General features: G+C 38.4%; 1 protein-coding gene across 6 annotated transcripts in view; it reads right to left on the bottom strand.

Annotated features, from left to right (window-relative positions):
* DST (dystonin) overlaps positions 1 to 13,929 on the bottom strand; it is a 385,237-nt gene that overhangs the window by 273,350 nt on the left and 97,958 nt on the right. For all 6 annotated transcript variants that reach the window (XM_010387943.2, XM_030928393.1, XM_010387944.2 and 3 more), the window contains exon 2: positions 8,526 to 8,587. In XM_010387943.2, the coding sequence (XP_010386245.2) occupies positions 8,526 to 8,587 (62 nt within the window). The remainder of the gene's footprint in view (positions 1 to 8,525; positions 8,588 to 13,929) is intronic.

The following is a 13,929-nucleotide window of genomic DNA, read 5'->3' as shown; positions in this document are numbered from 1 at the left end:
TTATTCTCAAGAATTCAATATAACAGAAAGAGCAAAGAATATGAAGTCAGGGAGAGTGAGGTATAATTTTAACTTTCTCCTTAGACTTCTGTGTAGCCTACAAGAAGTTAGGTAATCTCAGCCTTGTTTTCCATAGCAGCCTTGAGAATTACTAGCTGTATGCCCTTGGGAAATTATGGAATCTGGGTATCAGTTTCATCATCAGTCACACAGGCGTAACAATAATCAGGACCTCTCCACAGGATTGCTGTGAAAATTAAACATATTAAGACATGAGAGTGACAGATCCTGGTTAGCTCTAAAACAACATTAGCTGTATTGCAAAGTACTGAGCATACAGTAGGGGATCAATGAAAGATAGCTACTATTAGTCTGTACACTATATTAGAATACTTACTGGTTATGCTAAATGAAAGAGATGGTTATTTATATGTTTATATCCATTTATCTACAACAGGATTCTCAAAATATAGCCCCAGGTCAGCAGCATCAGCATTTTATTAGAAATATAAATTCCTGAAATTTGTTAGAAATGCCAGTTTTCAGGCCACCCCAGACCTAGTGAATCAGAAGCTCCTGGGATGGGGCCCAGCAATTTTAACAAGCCCTCCAAGTGAGTTTGACAAGGCTACAGTTTAGGAACTACTAACATAAATCTAAGGTCTGGGAAAAAACGTCTTATTTGTAGGTTTTAAGAACCCAAAGCAATACACTCTACTAAGCAGCATTTTTCATTAGTCCTTTATAAAGTTAATGCTTCGAAAATTCTCCTATTTTGGCTGGGCGCGGCAGCTCACGCCTGCAATCCCAGCACTTTGGGAGGCTGGGGTGGGCAGACCACCTGAGGTTAGGAGTTCGAGACCAGCCTGACCAACATGAAGAAACCCCGTCTCTACTAAAAGTACAAAATTAGTTGGCATGGTGGCACATGCCTATAATCCCAGCTACTCAAGAGGCTGAGGCAGGAGAATCACTTGAACCCGGGAGGCAGAGATTGCGATGAGCCAAGATTGCACCATAGCACTCCAGCCTGGGCAACAAGAGCAAAACTCCATCTCAAAAAAAAAAAAAAAAAAAAAAATTCCCCTATTTCATCTGAGCCCACAGATGTAAAATTTTCTTGTTATGTAAAATTTGATAACTTTGCAATGGTCATAACCACAGAGGAAACAGAGCTTTTTTTTCTATTCTCTCAATGATACCACTGTGTTCTCAGCTTGAGGATTTATATTTTCTTCCCGCCACCAAATCAGACAATAAAGAATAGTGTGATTGATTTGGTGGAGTCATGAAGTCACTGACTTCATTACGTGGGCAAAGAGTATCTGTGCCATGAGTAAATTAAGCTTTCCAAAGTCATGATGGAAGAGTGATAAAATCTGTGATAGTTGGGTGTCTCCCATGTAGTAACCAAGTAGATGACTCACAAACAGGGTGTGTCCAACAATGGCATCCAGGGCCTCTTCCTCTCCAAATGCATTTATGTGTCAATAAATTAAAGTTTACAAAAAGAAAAAATATTTAGACCAAACAGCCTCTTACAAATGTGAAGGAATAAATTTACAATATAGCTGATCAGGATTGAAGAATATATTTCCACCATAAATTGCCAATTAGATGGATCCTATGCAAGGAAACCACATTATATAGACTTCTCTGGACTCCAACCTTCCCCTAAAAATCATTCACCCCCTTAAATTACTCCTCCTAAACAGTCTCTCATGGCTCAAGTTCTAATTCCAGGTCCAAGTAAGTGATTAAAGGGAATCTTCCAATGATAGCTGGTAACGTGCTTCAGAAAATAAAGTCCTTCCTTCTTTCTCTGTCCCCCACCCCATTCCCTGAGAAAAGCAAAAGCTAAATCAGTACTTAACTCATAGGTGCCATTTCTCATATTGTCGTCCTGTGAATTTCTAGACAGCAAAGTGCACGAGATGAGTAACAAGTAGTTATATAAAACCCTCTAATATAAAGAGGGAGTACCTAGTTTCTTAGGTAGAATAGGCAGAAATAAATGCTGTAAATGACAAAAGAATGTCATCAATTTTATATTTTGGAACAATTCTCCAGGTAAAATTTAGCGAACTGAAGACACAGGTATTTCCAGTAACAACCAGCTCTTACTCTAGTTCTGCAGTTTAAATTATGCTAAAGAATAAAACATAAATGTTCCTGATACCAGTAATTTATCTAGAAACCATGATTTGCAAGGTAAATGATCTGTGTGTTACCTGCACTTTATTCTTAAAAGTATTCTGAAGAATGATGAATCAAAACGAAAACATTCTTAGCAGAACAATCAGTTTCAAGGGCAGGCTTAGTCACACAACTGAATCACTGGAACACTAAAATTTAAATACATCTGGAAAAAAGCCACAGATGTCTGCTCACCAACAAATACAAGTTTTAATTAATTCGCCAATTTGCTTTAAACAAATGTAATTTTAGCTCTGAAAAATACAAAATAAGGCCATATTAATTTTTTTCTGGAGAAAAGGTTATATTTTAAAAGTTCTCAGGGCCCACCCTCAAGCAGCCTTGGCCCAGGGCTGGGGTGTGTAGGGCACCAGGATGTGAGTGGGAAAGCCAGATGAAGCAGCAGTGGTTGAAGGCCAGGCTGAGGGCTTGGCGTCATCCGCTGAGACTATATAGAGTTTAGTGTCATCTGCTGGACTGTTGAGTGAAAAATATTCTCTGACCTGATCCTGAATTTTCCTTGATAATCAAAAGATTAAGAAACAGGGTCACACCATGTTACCCAGACTGGACTCAAGAGACTCTCCCACTTCAATCTTCCAAGTAACTGGGACTACAGGTGTGCACCACTGTGCCCGGCCCAGAACTGTTTTCTTAATTTCATTTTTGGATTGTTCTTTGCAAGTGCATAGAAACACAATAGTTTGTTAAATATTGATATTGTATGCTTCAACCTTACTGAACTCATTTATTCATTCTGGTAGTTATTATGGTGGTCTCCTAGGGATTTTCTTTAAACAAGATGCTATCATCTGCAAATAGAGATGATTTTACCTCTTCCGACTCAGTAAAACCATCAATAAGAGATTGATGTGTTTCATTTCATTTTCTGGCCTAATGCTCCTGATTCTTTCTAATGTTGTATTTTGCTGTTTGGATGTATCATAATTATTTTTACCAATCTCTTATTGATGAACATGTAGGTCATTTCCAACCTTTTGCAGTTATAACAGTGCTGCAATAAATAACCTATTACATAGAGTAATATTTCTCAAACTTTTGGTCTCAGGATTACTTTACCTTTTTATGTATAAGTTGCAAGTTTGGGCTTAGAAAGAATTTAATAATCACGAAAATTTTGTTTTCTTATAAAGTTGCTTTAATATTTGACATTAATTGTTACCCTATCTAGATATTGTAAATGATATAATAAAACAAATGATGTCACAAATTAAATATTTAACTTTTTAAACAATAATATTTTTAGAGACTGCTTTTTTCTGGATAAACAAGGACTTTTAAATCAAGGAACTAAATATCTTGAAATTTTTAATCAGGTTCCATGTTCCTAATTTTAACGGGTGCTAGTTCACAAGTGGTAGTTAATTCTTCACTAATCAGCCAGATGAAAGTGGAGATCCAAAGGGACCCTCTTCTAAGGAAGCAACATACGCAAAGCTTAAACATAAATGAGACCATGGTTTGAAAATATAGAGTGGCATACACTCGGTTAAAAGCAATTTGATCATCACGATCATTTGGGCTAAACAGCCATTTGGCTGAAAAGGAATATCCCCCAGTTATGGCTTTTTTTCAAGTATCGGTAATTTTGGTACATCATGGGTTGTTTTTCAAGCTTTTGTGCCAGAGTTTTCAGGAAAACTTTTTCTAATAAATGCTTTTGTGTTTCTAACTGATTTTCCAAAAACATTTATAATTTTGACTTTTTTCCTTTTAATGAGCATGCTTTCGAAATAAGCAAAAAAACAGTAAAAGAAGCTATATCAAAGAGCAAAAAAATCCTCACCAAATATTTTAAGAAGAAAATATTTATGCATATAAATGTAACAGTAACTTATGCAATCATTTAAAAGTTCCACAATGTTTACTTTTGCCAGTTATATAAAGTTTTAAAAATTGACCATGCCAGTATCAACCCTGAGCACTGTGTATATGCTTTTTTATAGCTACATAAATCACAACTTCCCAAGTCACAAAAATTAGCAAACAGTTGAAACTAGAAGGTAAGAAAAGTAAACACAACCCCACATCCAAGGGGGACCTGCTGGGACCTGCAAACTATTGCAGTGCTCAAAGAAGTCAAACACTGGAGACAGCATCTCATTCGAATTCATATTCTCATTTCACGACTTCTAGTGCAGCTCTACCAGTGTAGCTGTGTGGCAAGTTTAACCTACTTTTAAATGAGGGAACTGAACCAGAAGATTTAGAAGATGCAATCCAAGTATAACTCTAAGTAAAATTAACTTTGAGGTCCAAAAGCTGCCAACCTTTCAGAAGTATGATGAGTGTTCATTGACTCCCTTTCTGTGAGAAGAATGTGCAGGAGAAGAAGAAAAGGAGATTTAAAAAAGGACTCCAGGCCCCCAAATAAACCTTTAAAAATCTGTGGAGGGGTAGGCAGGGGGCAAAGAGAGTGCAGCTAACAGGATTACCACAGGCAAGCCATTCAGTGTCCCAGCAGGACTCTAAGGTAAAGAGGCAACACACCTATCAATCTCCTCAAAAAGATTCTGAATCCCAAACTGTAGCTTTTTCTAAAATGAATAAACTAAAAGGAAAAGTACTCAATGTAATAAAAAGAGACACAGATAAGGGAAGTAGATAGGCACCAAAAGCAACTTACACTTAACTTCACAATTTTGACACCATCCAAGTCAACCCACCCTTCTATACCATAAGCTCCCACTTATAGAGTGCCTAACAATATGCCAAGTGCTATCCTTTATGCTTAGTTAGACTATCTCATTTAAATCCTCACACCAAGCTGGCATTACCACCATTTTACAGATGAGGACATAAAGAGATTAAGTTCACACAAATAATGAATTGCAAAGCCTGGACACATCCCCGTTTACCTGACCTCAAAGGTGAGGCTTTTTCTGCACCTCTGTTTGGTGTACATGTCACAGACTGATAACCTTGCAAAAGATGTTTTCCTTTCAAAGATAATTTGTTCAAAATTAACACAATATACCTTTTACAAAAATGACAAAAAAATATCCAGTAAAGAAAGGCCTGTCTGGAGACTAACCTCTCAAGCACCTCACTGTCCAAAGGAACAGAACAAACAAGAACAGTTCTTGGAGTCATGACAAGGGTGAAAAAAGCAGGGGGAAATAAGTGAATAATATTAAATTTAAATTAACAAGATAAAAATTCAGAAAAGGCAAAACTTTTAAGAATTATTTAAAAGATAGGGAATACAACCCTAGCCTGAGTCAGCACTCCAGGCAACTTATTACAGTACACAAAGCCAAGGACAAGAACGAAGGGTCTCCAGATCCAGGTACAGGGCTCCTTAAGGGCCATCCAATGTGTATCTCCAATTCTCCCTTTCTCTCCCTTCTCTGCCCCATGATTTAAAAACTACTTATGCCTACAGTTAAAAAAGGCAAATCAAAAAATACACACAGAAATATTTTTATCTGAATGATCCTACCTCCATTTCTTCTCTCCTTACTCCTCGTCTTTTATCAACTCATCTTTTCATTATCATCCTTTCCCTTAACATGCATATTAGCATGATCCCACTTTATTAAAAGCTCTTCAAATAACACATTTGTCATTAATTGGAAAGGAATATGGTAGGCCCCAAGAAAGATATAGGACCTACTGCTTACCTTTCCCTGTTTCACCCTGAATATATTCAACATTTCAAGTAAAGAATACAAGAAAACCAATACAGAAGAAATATTTTCCTAATATTAAGACGTTTTATCCAACATTCATATATTTACTTTATATGTCCCACTAACTGCATTATGACCAAATAGTCACCCAAACAAAAGTGTTCAACAATCCTCTTAGTCAGACAAAATGAGGCTGACTGCCTAGTGCAACGTTCCTTTCACCAATTTTAGGTCCAGCATAGAAAAAATCCCATGAAGACTGAATTTTTTCTGATTAATGAATAATAACATGAACCTTAGCAGCCTGGTACCCCAAAATGTTTCGGGATATTTAATCATTTTTCTTCACTTGATTTAATGCTATAACTTCTAGACATAAAAAAAAAAAAAAGCAAGATAAGAAGCTATGTTCTGACACACTTGCGTTCTCTATTAGAAATTTTAGTGCACAACTCAGGATTAAAAGAAAAGTCCACACTAAGCTGACACTAAAATAAAACAGAACAAGAACTTAAGCACCTAACTGACAGTGTGAGTTAGCCAAGACCATATTGTCCAGCTTTCCCCCTCCCTAAAGTGGCTCCTTATCTAATAAGAGCTAATTTTAAATTCTGACCCATCTAATAAGAGCTAATTTTAAATTCTGACCCATAATAGACTTCAGGAAACAAACTAACTTGATTATAACCCTAAGCAGTTAGACTGGCATATCATCTATCTATTGGCTACTGTGACTAAAATACTTATTTTCCCAATTCTTAGTATGTTACAGCAGAATTAAGTCTTATTATCTTGGAGATCTATCTAGGAGGTCATTTTGCCCAAAAAAAAAAAAGGTACATATTCCAGGAAAATCAAGATTTGATCACTTGCTGTCTGACTTTAAAGACTACGTATGTGTAATCACTACATTAAGCCACCTCGAAGGGCTGCTGGAAGGACTCAACAATTTAATGTATGCAACGTATATTAAACATGATGTGAATATTCTTGCCAGGCACTATGATGGGCCCTCAGAATAAGTAATACAGCCTCTGTCCTCAAACAGCTCAACTAGTATTTTGATGCTTTTAGCAAAAGCAGTCTCTTTATACTAAATCATCTAATTTATGAACCATCCATAAAATGAAAGTCCAAGTCCAACATGCTTGGCACACAGTAGGTCCCCAATAAATATGTCTAGTGCCAGAGCTATGGTTTCCATGAGTCATTTTCATTTGTGCTTCTACTTTTCTCTGGTGTCCACTGCCAGCATCTGTGACTTGATTACCAATCTGGAACCGCAGTAGCTACAGAAGATACGAAGCAACCCTCTTTGCTTCCCTATATATGCCCACCCCTAGATCTCCATAGCTACAGAGACTGCTTAGGACAGCTGCAGCCAAGGGGGCGCCTCTAAAAAGAGCTTGCTTCCCTTAAAGCCACCTCAGGGATAGGAAAATGCCAATGGAGTCTTCAGCTCCAAAAGTCCACACCCCAAACTTTACAGAAGTATCATAGCCTGTAAGGAAGAGATCCTCTCCCATACAGTATGTGCAGAATGAAATAAAAGCTTTGGAGAGGACAGATGAACTGCCACATGCAACATCAGAATTCACAATATATTTCCTCACAAAGCAGAGGGTCTCGACCTTTTATCACTTGTGATTCTCAGTCAGAGAGTGGGTGATGTGCCTTCCCTGAGGGATATTATCGGAATTTGAGAAAAAGGTTCTATCAAGTGGTGAGAGAGACAGGACTGACATATCTCTAAGGTAATTCTGATATGCCCCTGAAATAAAAATCACTTTTACAGAAGATGATTAGACACTATTTACGTTACTGGTACCACTCTTAAGCTTCATGATAGTTTAAATAAGATATGTTGGCTAGCTTAACAACATAACCACATTTAAAATAATGTTTCTACGCGAGAAAACTCCAAATAGAAACATGACCTATTTTAACTTTAGGGCTCTCCATAAAAGGTGGGAGAAAGGGGAAAGTGACCAATAGTTTATTGTGAAATCCTACGGGTTCCTTACACAAGATTTACAGAAGGGCTTCAATGGGGTCCAGTAACTCCATGAAATTATATGCAAATTTTGTGTCTATCTATTTTCTGGATAGTTTATATTCTCAAAATTACCCATGGTACACAAATACATATTAATTTAAGAACCACAACCATTAACTGCTTCATAAAGAAAGTTAAACATAAGCACCAATCACTGGATTAAATTAAGTATAAGAATAAAATTAGTCTAGACTTTTGTCTCTACAATATCTTTATTCCCATCTAACCTTCTGCCATAGACATAAATCTGATGCCAGAATTTGGTTTGAATCTTGAAAGAGAAAAAAAATCTTACTAAGAAATGTAGGTTTTCCATGCACTAACATATAAATATGTACAGACTTCTGAAACTGTTGAGATTTTATAGATTCCAGTAACAGGTTTTACTAATGTCACAGAATGCACTGTAATCACTGGGTACTTATCTTTCCACCTCCATCATTACCCACCGTTCACACACCAAATAATTACAGATGCCTAAAATGCATGCAAAATTCTCTAGAATTTAAACTTTCAAGATGATTTTCAAAAGCTGTGCTTCAGAACTATATAATCACTTACTGCAAAATAAACTGAAATATTCAAAACAATTCCAGGAAGTGAATGAAATAAAAACTGACCTTCATGAGATGCTGATTTATCCATTTTGTAAATGTTTTCTTCTGAACTTTGTCCCGTTCATCTGGAAGAAAAAAATATATATAAAGATAAGGTTGGTAAAATCTATGAATAGATGACCTTGTGGTCATGGATATAAACAAAAATGAGATATTTAAAAGATATGGTTCAGTGTATTCAAAGTTTCTTGTTAAATTTTGGAAACTTCAGGCTCTCTGTAAGAAAGTGTTTAAAGATCTGCTTGTCAGGTTGGTCTCTTCCCAATACTGCATTTACCAATATTCCTCCATTAAACAAATGCCGTCTGCCCCTCTGTCCCATAACCCTTTATTACCACCACCACCACCATGAAGTTGTCTAACCTAAGCCTTGTCCTTGCACTGAATTTCCCAAAGCACTTTACCATATGTACGTCCCATTTGCTCTTCACAGCCATAAGAGGGAGGGTAAGTAGTGTTACTCCCATTTTGCAGAATAAGAAACCAAGACTTAACAAGGATAAAAGACTTGTTCGTGATTACCCAGCAAATAGTTTAAAATCTTGACAAAAGGCAAGGCCTAAATTGAGACTTTTTGGCTTGAAGTAGACTCTGGCTGAATATTAATTATTATGCTTAACTATTCAGTGGAATCACTATACTTTTTTTTTTTTTTGATACAGAATCTCACTCTGTCACCCAGGGTGGAGTGCAGTGGTGTGATCTCAGCTCACCACAACCCCCACCTCTGCCTTCCGGGATCAGTCCCCCGAGTAGCTGGGACTACAGGTATGCACCACCATGCCCAGCTAATTTTTTTCTTCTTCTTCTTTTTTTTTTTTTTTTTTTGTATTTTTAGTAGAGACAGGGTTTCACCATGTTGGCCAGGCTGGTCTCGAACTCCTGACCTCAGGTGATCCACCCACCTTGGCCTTCCAAAGTGCTGGGATTACAGACGTGAGCGACTGCACCCAGCCTATGCTATTTCTTTCCTAGAGTTCTGTGTTGAACTGTGTAACAAAAAAATGCCCCAACTAGATCTTCACTGTGGACAGTGATCCTGCCCTGGTTCCTACAGACAGTGCAAAGAAGAGTGACAAAAGTTTTCTTCTGATTTAAGGAGAAAGAGCAATTGGAATGCTGTGGTCCCTCAAGCTATTATTTCAAAGGAGAATGAGAACCATCCAACACCTAGAGCTAGCATTCAAAACTATATTATACTATCTTCCTCCTCCCTACCTCTAGACAGCAATTCCTTACTTTCTTATTTCCTTCTTCTGTCCTTTCTGCCTCCAGTGCTACCTCTTTCTCCTTCCCTGGTGGTCTTCTTTCCTCTTCTACCACAATTCAGATGTTCTCCATCCTTTCTCTGGGGGTAAGATATGTCTCAGTCTCTTTCTTCACCTCTTTTTCTTCTCATTCTTCAATCTCTTTTTCTCCTCAATACCTCCTCTATTGTAATATAACTAGAGTTTCTTTGAAAATGTTTGTCCTATTTATTAAAAGTATTTATGTTCTCTAGAATAATTTGAATGTAAACAAAAATATATCAACTGGGGAAAATATATACAATATGAGACAAATGTTACTAATATTATTACAAAAAACCAGCAATAAGAAAGAAAAAGATTAACATCATGAAGCATAAGTGGGCAAAAGCAGACAGTTAATTAATTTTTAAAAAGGTAATGCCCAAGGGTTGAGTGTGGTGGCTTATGCCTATAATCCCAGCACTTCAGGAGGCCAATGAGGGCAGATTGTTTGAGCCCAGGAGTTGGAGACTAGCGTGGGCAACATGAGGAAATCCTTTTTACAAAAAAATACAAAACCTAGCCAGATATGGTGGCATGCACTTGTAGTCCCAGCTACTTGGGAGGCTGAGATGGGTGGGTCATTAGAGCCCAGGAGGTCAAGGCTGCAGTGAGCCACGATGGCGCCACTGTACTCCAGCCTAGGTGACACAGCAAGACCTTGTCTCAGAAAAATAATAAAATAACAATTAAAATGTAATGCACACAGGTACTCAACCTCACTAACAATAATAATATAAAATAACACAGATAAGGCTTTCTAACTTATCAAATTGCCAAGATTTTATTTTTTTAAAAAATTTCACGTTGAAAAGGACATAGGAAGCAGACACACATACTGCTAATGAAAATGTCATTTAATTTAAACTTTCTACACCTGCATTGTTCAATACTGTAGCCACTAGTCACATACACCTATTTAAGGTGACAAAGTTAATTAAAGCAAAATAAAATTAACAATTCAGTTTCTTTGTTGCCCCTAGTCACAATTCAAGTACTCCACAGTCACATGTAGCTAATGGTTAACATATTGAAAAGCACAGAAACAGAATATTCTAATCATCACAGAAATTTCTATCAGCACTGCTCTAGAACAAAGCTCTACTGGACAGCACTGCTTTAGAATAATTTGATATAGACTAATCCCATCACCACAGAAGTTTCTGTCAGACAGAAATGCTCTAAAACAAAGCTCTATTGGACAACATTGCCCTACAACCATGTGTCAATACACATAAAAAGCCCTAAAAATATCTATGACCTTTCCCAGCAAATCTACTTCTAAAATCTATTCTGAAGCTATAATCACAGTATGTACAAAATGTAACTATGAGAATATAAATCAGAGTGTTTACAACAGGAATATAAAAATTCTGAAAAAACACAAATGTTCAAGAAAAGGAAACACAAAAATTTTAGTAAAGTGATACAATGGTTTGTTCAGATTCAACTTGTAAAACTACTCAGTGACAGCATTATCATTTAGAGGTCTCCTATTCTAATAAGAACGGGAGGCGGGACATATAAAGTAGTTTTTATTTCATAAGCATTTCTTCTCCAAAGTACCTCATTGAAACACCTTCCATTTCCTATCACTGTCAGGGAGAAACAAAAGGTGCTTATATACAGCCTATCTTTAGATTCTGCCTATAACACCTTTTCAGTGCCCCAAACTTCTAATCTACTTCTTGACTTAACATTGAGTACTTAAAAATTAGAGAAAGGGGTGCAGAAACTATTCCCAGACAATAGAAGTTTGCAAATTCTGATTATAAAAGCTCAGAATTCATACTAATTTTTTTTTCTTTTTTTTTGTTTTTTGGAGATGAAGTCTTGCTCTGTCGCCTAGGCTGCAGTGCAGTGGCATGATCTCGGCTCACTACAACCTCTGCTTCCCAGGTTCAAGCGATTCTCCTGCCTCAGCCTCCTGAGTAGCTGGGACTACAGGCATGTGCCACCACACCTGGCTAATTGTATTTTTAGTAGAGACAGGGTTTCACCATGTTGGCCAGGATGGTCTTGATCTCCTGACCTTGTGATCTGCCCGCCTCAGCCTCCCAAAGTGCTGGGATTACAGGCGTGAGCCACTGTGCCAGGCCTGGTTTTTTTTCTTTGCTTTGTTTTGTTTGAGACAACAGAGTCTCGCTCTGTTGCTCAGGCTGGACTGCAGTGGCACAATCTTGGCTCACTGCAACCTCCACCTCCCCAGGCTCGAGTGATCCTCTCACCTCAGCCTCCCAAGGAGCTAGGACTACAGGTGCAGGTCACCATGCCTGGTGAATTTTTGTACTTTTTGCAGAGATGGGGTTTTGCCATGTTGCCCAGGCTGGTCTCAAACACCTAAGCTCACGCCATCCACCTGCCTCAGCCTCCCAGAGTGCTGAGATTATAGGTGTGAACCACTGCGCCTGACCCTAAAATTGTTTCATTTGCCTGATTCCAAATGTAAAACCCCCAGGCACTTTGCTTAAAACTGCTATCAAAAGCAATGAGATTAATAATTGTGAACTAATAATATTATCCACAAAATGTTTATTAATTCCTCCGTTGGCCCCTTGGGGCATCATCTATACCTCATTCATCTTTGTCTACCACATACTAGATACCACAAAGCCTCTATGCCACAATGCCTCTATGCACTGGACAGATAGTGTGAAATAATTTTATTTCAGGAAGGACAATCCAACTCAGGAAAACAATATAGAATTACTTGTATATGTACAGTAGTATATACAACTATATCTTTTAAAGCAATAATGGTGTCTTAAATGTCTTTCGGCCTTGCTATTCCTAAACAGTTGGAAACAAACCTGAATTACCAATTTGTATGTAAAGCAGGAACAAGGAAACAGAAACAATTGACTAGTTCTCTTCACTGATAAGTGCAGATTCTGTACTTCCCTCATTTACTCACTCTTCATCCTAGCAGCTATCTGGTCATTTTATGAGTCCAGTGCTATGGCAGTGCTGGTGTCAGAGAGGTATGGTCCATCTTGAATAGGAGCTAGGTAAAAGGAAGCTGAGACCCACTGCGCTGCATTCCCAGATGGTTAATGCAATCTAAGTCACAGGTTGAGAGAGGAGGTCAACACAAGATCCAGGTCATAAAGACCTTGCTAATAAAACAGACTGCAGTAAAGATGCTAAAACCCACCAAAACCAAGATGGTGACAAGAGTGACCTCTGGTCGTCCTCATTGTGACACTCCACCAGCACCATGACAGTTTACAAACGCCATGGCAATGTCAGGAAGTTACCCTGTATGGTCTACAAGGAGGAGACATGAATAATCCACCCCTTGTTTAGCATATCATCAAGAAATAACCACAAAAATGAGCAGCCAGCAGCCCTCAGGGCTGCTGTCTACAGAGTAGCCATTCTTCATTCTCAGCTCGCTGCAACCTCTGCCTCCCAGGTTCTCTTGTCTCAGCCTCCTGAGTAGCTGGGATCACAGGCATGCACCACCACACCCGGCTAATTTTTATATTTTTAGTAAAGACAGGATTTCGCCATGTTAGCCAGGTTGGTTTCGAACTCCTGACCTCAGGTGATCCTCCTGCCTCGGCCTTCCAAAGTGTTGGGATTACAGGCATGAGCCACGGCGCCCAGCCTACTTTCTTAATAAACTTGCTTTCACTCTACTCTATGGACTCACCCTGAATTCTCTCTGGCAAGAGATCCAAGAACCCTCTCTTGGGGTCTGGATCTGGACCCCTTCCCTGTAACACTGGGACCACCAGGCTGCAGAGAAAGCACTGGTCTTGGTTTCTGAAGCTCATCACCTGGAAAGGACACCTGACAGAAAGGCAGTGTGGTAAGCATACCAACTGAGAGAAGTACGTGGCACTCACCATGTATGCAAGCACCAAAGAGAGAAGGACCAACCTCATCCAGGGCTGTCACATGGGGCGTAAAGGAGAGAAAGTAGGGTAGCGAGACAGAAGCCAGCCATGTGTCAATTTCTCCACCAGAAAGAAACTCTGACTTAATCATTTAACACTGAAAGAGCTGTGGTTAGGACCCAACTATTATGCTTCCCTACAGAGTTGCTTCCACTATCCCCAAGATACTGTCATTTTTCAAATGGAAGTGCTGACCACATCTCAGTCACAGACAGG

Source organism: Rhinopithecus roxellana, chromosome 4, assembly GCF_007565055.1.
Source record: "Rhinopithecus roxellana isolate Shanxi Qingling chromosome 4, ASM756505v1, whole genome shotgun sequence".
Classification (NCBI taxonomy): Eukaryota; Metazoa; Chordata; class Mammalia; order Primates; family Cercopithecidae; genus Rhinopithecus; species Rhinopithecus roxellana.
This window is presented reverse-complemented; position numbering and strand designations above follow the sequence as displayed.